Genomic DNA, 8,506 nt, shown 5'->3' with positions numbered 1-8,506 from the left:
TTGTTTAGAAGCAGGTTGTTTAGAAGCAGGTTGTTTAGAAGCAGGTTGCTTAGAGGGAGGTTTTTTGGGAGCAGGTATTTTGGTATCAGCTTTCTTTCGTTGCGCCATCTTGGGCTCAACTAGACCAGTCGGCAGCAGGGTGACGGCAAGAAACGTCGATTTAGAGAATACGGAGGTCCAAGGAGGGATATGTTCGGCGAGTCCGAGGCGCTGAAGTTGTACGACCGCATAGACCGGTTCTGCTGCGTTGTTATGATGCTATTGTTGCCAAGGTGTCCGACGAGATGTCGAAGCATTGATTGTCATAAGTCAAATCGGTGTTTTGAGACTCGTGCAGTTCGCTGGAGAGCACCTTTAGAGAGCACCTTTAGATGACATTGAAAGAGACGCGGACACTATCCATCCGATAGTGAGGGGCAGCAGGTTATTTCAACGACTGTGGGCAGAGTCATGTGAGCGCCACATTTTGTGATGAGGTTGTGGCCGCACTCACCTTGCGATCTAGACAGTTCTCTCCTCTGGTACTTGGGGCGGAAGTATTGGATCAAGAACCCGTGCCTCCAGTGGGTCAGGATCTATATCATTCGCTAGCTCGCTGTAGTATCTGGATTTGCAGTCAAGTTTGTGGGCTGTCCACCATTCATTGCTAATTGTCGACGCGCCGTAGTCGCAGCCGCCTCCAACATGTGGAAATAGGACGAGAGGTTGATAGTATGATGCCGTGGGTACCTCCATCTTCTCGCCGAGTTGAGAACATGGCCGAATCACTCCCAGGCAAGCGGATTGCGATAGGCACTCCCTTCCCCCAGTACTGCCGGCGGAAGTTCGTCCAAGATCCGTTGAGTACTTGCCATCTCTATTCACGACGCGTGAAGTCAGACTCTGTTTTGAAGTGAAACGGAAAAGCTATGTAGCCAACAGATAATGAATTGGTGGGGGCTCCAGAAATTGGATATGAACGTCTGTGATGCTATTGAAAAGGAAAACCCCGAGCTATATGTGAGCCATATTGGGTGAGTTTTCGAATGATTGACTGATGATATTTGAGATGTGATGGAGCGTGGAAAAGTCCATGTCAGTAAGTCCAACTATATCGGATCACCTCGGATAACTGGGAGTAGCGTGAACTAAAAAGTCTTCATTGATTTGCAATCCGAACTACGACCTTACGTTGAGGGTCGGTAATGACAAGATGTTGGGTGGCAGTCCAACAAGACCTCCAACAACACCACTTGTCAGGACAAGTAATGTGGCCATGTCTACAGTGATCATGCTGTGGACTTGGCTCCAGCGGCTCGACCCATGGCCGATTGAACGAGGTATCGAGCGTCGTGAAGACTGTCGACACCCAATTTAACCGGTCATGGGGCCTAAACCGCAAGAGCCAAGGCCATGAGGGGAGAACTGAGATTGCATTGTGACAACTACATATGTAACTATCTTACAGGGGCAATGGCATGCCAGAGCATCTATCACCCCCAACAGTCTGGAGGTCCAGGTGATGATGGGCAAAGACTTCATCCTCCCTTTGTCGGCGCACGATGTCTCTTTCTTGGCGGTGTTGCTCCTGGGGAACACGATCTTTTTCTTGTTGTCGATGCTCTAGTTGCTCTTGTTGCCGTGATTTCTGTGGTGGTTGAGGCCGTTGCCGTTGTTGTGATCGGCGGGGGCAGTGGTCTTCGTCTTGGCCATGGCTCCCGTCGTCTTACCGATGCAGAAGATCCTGGTGTTGGTGTAACTGAGGCTGAAAAAGGCGGTACCTCCCCGATTGTGGATGAAGGAGTTCTCGCTCTGGATGACGCCGTTATTGTGGGCGAAGGAGTATTCATCCTGAGTGATGCCGCGATTGTGGATGAAGGGGTATTCATTCTGGACGATACCACGATTGTGTCCAGGAGAGTCTCCATTCTGGATGACACCAGGATCGTGTCCCGACCGGTCTTTTCTTTGGACACCCCAACCGTGTCCAGAGGGGCATCATCGTCCGATTGAGGCTGTGGTCCTGAAGCCGATGCCTCGGTTGCTGGCGGCGGGGGACGGTTATCCTCTGACTGCGGCTCTGTGGCAGACCCTTGATTCAGGAAGTTTACCACAGGCTCTAGGTGCGAAAGCACACTATCGGAGACATCCTTGGCAATTCTGGCAAGCACATCAGTTAGTTCTGGTGCAGGCTTGGGATGATTGACGGAATCAGTCACATCGACCTTGGCATTGAATGGAGGCAGTCCATTGCGTGAGCGGCCGTTGACAACGGGTGCAATCAAACCAACTTGGCAGTCCCTGGACCGAGTTGGTTCAACGCGATGGCTCCCGCCCTGAGTTGGCCCATCGTCGGAGTCAGAACCATCATCATCCACGACGATTGGATCCTCTCGGGTCAAACCCCTGAGGGTAACCACGGGTGGTAGGGTGAGTGCACGGGCGGAGAAGGTACCCCTGCCAGGAGATTCCTCCAGACGCTGAGGAACAACTGCCCGAGGGTATTGTGAGCGCGGTTTTGACGATGGCTTGAGAGATGCCAAGGTAAAGGCTTCAAGCGGCGTAGGATACTCCGGAGCTTCAGCCATATCTTTCCGCAGGTTTTCGGAAGTAGATGGCCACTGCCGATTGTCGGTCCACACCAAGGAGCCAAACATGGAAAACTCGATGCCGGTATTGGTGGGAGGCTCCTTGGGTGGAAGAAGAGACTCCATACGTCCAGGAAGGACTGGCCGAGGGATTCGCCTGGACAATGGTGACAACGGCGGGGAAACCAACCTAGTGGTGCCGGAACGCGAGGAAGACACCTCATGACTACCGCCTGCATAATGGTTACGTTCTGCACGTAGCCTACGCCGCGTACGAAAGTTTGGTTGGGACATTGCGCACGAGAAGAGGACAGATCGGTGAGAAAATCAGTCTGGACCGTGGAAATTGTTAGCCACTATACCCATGAGGTCAACCCTGATGTTCTTCAGCATGGGGGTGGAAACGGCTACGGCAAGGACAATGATGGCGAAGCTGATACCGATGCAATTGCCGTTGCCGTTGCCGTTGCCAGGTCCATGGTCAGGAGATGGAAAAGACTTGCCTGGCCCGCAGGGTCGATGACTATTACTCTGTTGTCGAGGTTGGACGAATCTCCTTCTCCAGAGGGCGGCCGCGCGGCACCTCCACCGTACTTGTACCTGAGATGACGAGGACGATAGCATTATCTCTGAAGCTCATTCAATCGCACTGGGAGGATTGTCGAGAATTCCAGACCTCAGCGATTCATCATTCTTGACATTTGGTGACAGACACCAAACAGGCAACCAGGAAGGAGATTTACGCATCGTGGCGGTTGTCATGCCATGGCATCCTGGTCTGTCGATTTCAGCTCCGACTGGTTGAGGGCGAGGACGGGAATTTATGGCGTCGGAGATGATTCAGTCTTGACGTCTGGACCATGGTTGGACGCATGATGGACATAAGAAAGTACGGTGCTCAGGGGAAGAAGGAGAGAGACAGAGACAGATGGTGAAGGACGACCGAAGATTTCTCGATCTCCATCGCTGAAGCGGGAAGGGAGAACAGGGGCCTGAGAATCGGTGGCTGAAAAGGCGGTCCCGGTCGATTGATATGCTCCTAACTTATATGCACGAGTTTGCACTTCGTCCCTTCTTGGGGATGGTGTCACACGGGTTGGCAACGAGACGTCTGTGAGATGCAAGCGAGATCTTGGTGTGGAGATCGGTGTTGTGGCCAAGAACAGAGATGTTGTCTGGTGGGCTGACCTTGCGCAGCCGAGACCCCAGACGGCGACTCTCACTAGCGTGGGAATTGTGGTGTTTGGAGGTTGAGGAGGTCTATGAAAGGATGAGAAAAGGTGGATCACTGGAAGCCTTGGAACTAGTTGGACGGTACTCCGTACTCTTGATTGGGCTTGCGGTACTAACCCTCACACTGGACTGGAGCGAAGTTTATCTCATCTGATCTGAGGGTTTGGGCGGAAAGTCTCGTTGGGAATGGGAATTTGAATCTTGCACTCTCAGACTCTCTGAAAGTCAAGCGTGAAGTTTGTGCTGGAGGCGGTCGATCATCGAAGCATCAAGGCGAGGCTGCGGCGAGTAAGAAGTCAGGGACGACAAACTTGTCCTCGACTCGCCCTATGTTGCTCAAATAGGCAGCTAACTAGTCGGGAAGACCTACAATACAATACCTACCTTGGGCCAGCAGCGTCAGCCTAGTTCATCTCGTGTATGCGGATACCAACACATATCACTGACGGTGCATCCACACCCTTGTCCATTACGCACGGTGGTCGAACTTGGTCTGCAGGGCCGGGACATTTTGCCTCACTTTGGGCAGCCATTCTTGCCGTGTCAGAGGAGGATTTGAAAAAAAGCAATCAACTCTTGCAGGAGTCCAAGTCATGCGAGGCAATGCAATGGTTGGGTAACCTACCAATCCCGCCATTGCCTTCGTGTCTGTGTTCAAGTTTGCTCAGGCTCAATTCCTCCAGCCTAATGCTCAAAGATACATGCAGCCCTGCGATCCAATCAGTCCCATCTACTGAGACTGTTCGCATGCCGACAAGGAACCTTTGCAGCCTAGTGTATTATGCATCATGCATGGGTTGCGCCCCCGCCCCCCCCCCTTTTCTCTTTTACCCCTCTTTTCTCAGCCTGATCGGCCGGGCCCACGGGGAACCGGAACGACATGTGTGATGTGTCGACTCTGAATTCTCGACTGATGCATGTGTGACTCTACGACAATAATCCCTACACCGGTCTCGCTACGGAGCGCTTTGATTTATCCCCTCTTCCTCTCAGCCAGACAGAGTCGCACGAATCGCCGGACCCGCGACCTCGTCCCGTGTTCCAATGGGATCCTTCCAAGATCCATCACAAGCCACTGTATACCTCCTAGGCACTTAGGTCCTCCGAAATAGCCCCCTGGAGTCGTCTAGCTTACCCGACCAGGTGCAGATTTACTTTGCAAAAGGACCAAAAAGCCTGGACGGTCTGGCCCGCAAGACTGAGAATGCCCCGCAGACTACTGTGTGATAGGACTAGATTTCTGCATCGACTCTCTCTTGCTTTCTTTTTCTAGACGGGACTTGGGGAGGATCAAACCGGGGTCCCCGTCCTCTCTCTCGTCTCGTCTCGCCTCGTCTCCTCTAAACTGTCCGGCTTCGTCTTTTCCGCAGCCCCAGTTGGAGAGAAGGGAAGGCCTGCGAAAACCACTGGTCGCCGCTTGGGCATGTGAAAAGGGACCAGTTGGGCGCGGCTGGATATACGAGACTGTGATAGTGGGGGTGTGATATATGTGACTGATTATGATTCGTGTGATGGTGTGACTGAAGTTTGCTCCTCGGCCAACCGCGCACCTTGTTCCCTTTCTTCCCCGGTGCGTCTTTCACACACACACACACACACCCTCTCTCTCTCACACACACCACCACCCTGTACTCCGTATACAACATGCACCCGTTGACGCAAAATGCGGCATGCAGCGTGCCGTGTGACAGGACTGTGGAGCTGCCCTCAGCGAAGGAAATGTCTCTTTCATTTCAGCAAACCCTGATCCTGGTCCTTGTCTTGGAGTTCTGGTCCTCTCCATCCAGCCAACACACAGCATCCTTGACAGCGAACACAAACTCTACGTCCGTAGACCAAGATTGCGTAACGTCGGTTAGAGAAAAGGGTGTCTCGGCTCGCTCGCCTGTTTGTCAACGGTTTGCTCGTACAAACCACCAAGACGTGCAGCAGGCATCCAATAAACCATTTGTTGTGTGACAATTGCTCCGTCACAACTGCGGATACGATGTACGGACCTTCTCTTTCTCATTTCAGTATCCTGGTTAATTCTAGCTAGATACGCCCGCAACTCCTGGACGCATGCCCCAGCGCCTGACTTTGCTGCTTGGGCACAGCCACGCAGATCATCCATGCCGGAACTACAGCTATGGACCTCCCTCCTGTCAACTCACCATCTTGGTCGACTGCAGCCGTCGCATTCTGGACTCGTCGGCGACCTTCGCTGTGCCGTGTCTCTGTCCAGGCCATGAGAATATCAGAGACGCTGTGCAACGTCGCTTCGATGCAGCCATCTGGATTGGAGGGTATGAATTCGTCGTCTTCTCGCCTACGGAGTACACCCTTGGGAACATGGCTCGACTTACACCGGACCTCCCAGAGAGGCCATCTGGGCATCCATGGATTCTGCTGCTCTCCTGACCCCGTTGCGCTAAACGATATTGTATCAGAGAGTACGACGGTCCGGGATGTTCCTCGCTGCAATGCAATGGCCAAGGGCTTCCCCTGCGGGTTACTGCAGGTGTGGTGAAGGTCTATGGTTAGTTAGAGCTATTGGCCTCTTCGCCCGCGCTTGCTTCTAGGCGACTCAGTTCAGCTGTCCAGAGATCGATCTTGCGGGCAGGTCAGGCCTGCAGCGCCCCCTCCAAAGCGACACGTCCCCCTCCACCGGCTGGCAAGTGTCTGGCTGGCGTTGGTTGCTTTGCTGAGTTTGGTGCCCAAAGTGAGGCCTTCCCTTTGCAACGAGTACTCTACTTTGCAGACAGCACACCATCATGCCCTGCACCCCGTGCCCTCGACTTGGTCTGCTGGTACACCCTGCCAGTCCTTGCCGCATTGCTGCCCAAAGTAAGGCTTTAGGGAGCCTCCCCAACGCCCGAGTATTGAGCTGCACACCCCTAGACTGTGTCTGCAAGCACACCCTCCCAGTTCTTGCTGTGGTTGCTGCCTAAAACGAGGCCTAGTGAGGTCTCCCAAACGCCCCGAGTACTTTACTGCCTACCTTAGGTAGACAGCACACCATCACATCCTGCACCCTGGGCTTTGTCTGCCAGCACATTCTACCACCCCTTTCTGCATCACTGACCAAAGTGAGGCCTAGGGAGCCTCCCCAACGTCCCGCCCCGAGGACTCTGCTGCACAGCCGTAGACTGTGTCTGCAAGCTCACCCTCCCCCCATCCTTGCCATGCTTGCTGCCCAAAGTGATGCCTGATGAGTCTCCCCGGCGTCACTAACTTAACTTAGTACCCTGCTGAACAAACTTCGTCTGCCAGCCATCGCTCCCCCCTTCCCTTCACCCCCCCTCCCCAACAACCCAACCCAACCCGACCGTCTGATGCTGCAACGTTATGTTGCCCCATTCTGTGATGAGATTTTGGAATGTTCCAATGAGCCAGGTATTATGTACCTTTGGCAATTTGGGTATTAGTCACCTGGAATCCGAGGGCTTAACGGTCGTTCAAGGGTCTTCCATTTACCCCCGTCCGAGCATGCAATCGTTGCGGCCTCACCAAGCACCAGCCGCATGATTGTATTCGTGGGCAGCGTTCAGTTCAGTCTTCATGCTATGCAGACTTTCCCGCGGGATCTGAAAACCTTCTGTTGCATAACACCGGGTCTCGCTATATTTGGGATGCATCGAGGAACGCATACCTCAGAGGGGGTAACATAGATTCCCTCGTGGCACTCGAGGGAGATCAATAGCCGATTTTCCTACCCCCTACTTCTGATTGGCTTCGTGTGCTCAGTCCTCACATATCATAATCAAGAGATACTCGAAAAATGGCCAGCCAGGACAATTACACCCTTGCCAATCCTGGAGACGGATCTCACTTTTAGCGACACTGCGCAAGATCCTGCCGTCGGTCATTGCGGAAAGGATCTCGTACTCGGTCAAGACCCATGGCCTCCTTCCAAGTAATCACTTCGGAGTACTGAGCAGCCTTCTCCTGCTTCGGGAACATTGAAATCCTCATCGCGTAAGAAGAAAGAAAGATTCTGAGCTTGGTCAAGAGATCTCTACTCAGTCGCCTTCCCCTACTCCTAAAACTGTTGGCTGCAAATCATATTTCTGGTACCATTTCCAGCATGCAGAGGACCATCGAACCTAGACGAATCGTTTTGCGATTCCGCGTGGGTTACGAGCTGGAAGAAGCAGCCATCCTCCATGATTTCTTCACTACAATCAATCTGAACCCTGGCGACGACTATTTTTCTCATCTCATGGCTCCCTACCATGAGGAATCCACGGTGATGCACATTATTCTCGACATGTACTGCAGGACCAATCCCACAGTCGACCTCGAAACAATGGCTTACGGGGTTTTCAAGGTGAAGAAGAATACCAAATTGTTTGTCTAAACAGAATCCTCCTCTTACGAGTTGCAACACGCCTACTTATTGATTGTTAGTCACTTTCAAAAACTTGATGATGCGTGCGGTTACGCCCGTGAGCGCTGTCGGCGTGTTCTTTGGGGTACTGATCGCCACCGTCAACCTGACAAGGTATCTGGTGCCAGTGACTTACAGACTGGACAATCTCCTCCCTCGTTGGCGTCTTGAGGCGGAATCGACTGTCTTGTTTCTTAGTAAATCTCTGAGCAGGCCGCTTGGAAAGACACAGGGTTCTTGGTTGGGACATGTCAGGGCAGCAGCACCACCGACGAATAGTCCCCACGTATCTTGTGTCGAGTCATCATTGAGCAAGCGTGATATGTTGTGCAAGCCA

General features: G+C 52.9%; 2 protein-coding genes across 2 annotated transcripts; one reads left to right on the top strand and one right to left on the bottom strand.

The window, feature by feature from the left end:
* Positions 1-1,602: 1,602 nt before the first annotated feature.
* PV08_07080 (uncharacterized protein) lies at positions 1,603-2,693 on the bottom strand (the record flags this gene model as incomplete). The annotated part of the gene is made up of 2 exons (XM_016381412.1): positions 1,603-1,908; positions 1,962-2,693. The coding sequence occupies 2 exons, from the start codon at positions 2,691-2,693 to the stop codon at positions 1,603-1,605; spliced, it is 1,038 nt and encodes a 345-aa protein (XP_016234514.1).
* Positions 2,694-7,866: 5,173 nt separating this feature from the next.
* PV08_07079 (uncharacterized protein) lies at positions 7,867-8,139 on the top strand (the record flags this gene model as incomplete). The annotated part of the gene is made up of 1 exon (XM_016381411.1): positions 7,867-8,139. One exon carries the CDS (start codon positions 7,867-7,869, stop codon positions 8,137-8,139), a length of 273 nt encoding a protein of 90 aa, XP_016234513.1.
* Between the last annotated feature and the right edge of the window lie 367 nt (positions 8,140-8,506).

Source organism: Exophiala spinifera (assembly GCF_000836115.1).
Source record: "Exophiala spinifera strain CBS 89968 unplaced genomic scaffold supercont1.5, whole genome shotgun sequence".
Taxonomy (NCBI): Eukaryota; Fungi; Ascomycota; class Eurotiomycetes; order Chaetothyriales; family Herpotrichiellaceae; genus Exophiala; species Exophiala spinifera.
Note: the sequence above shows the minus strand (reverse complement) of the source record. Positions and strands in the feature narration are given on the sequence as shown.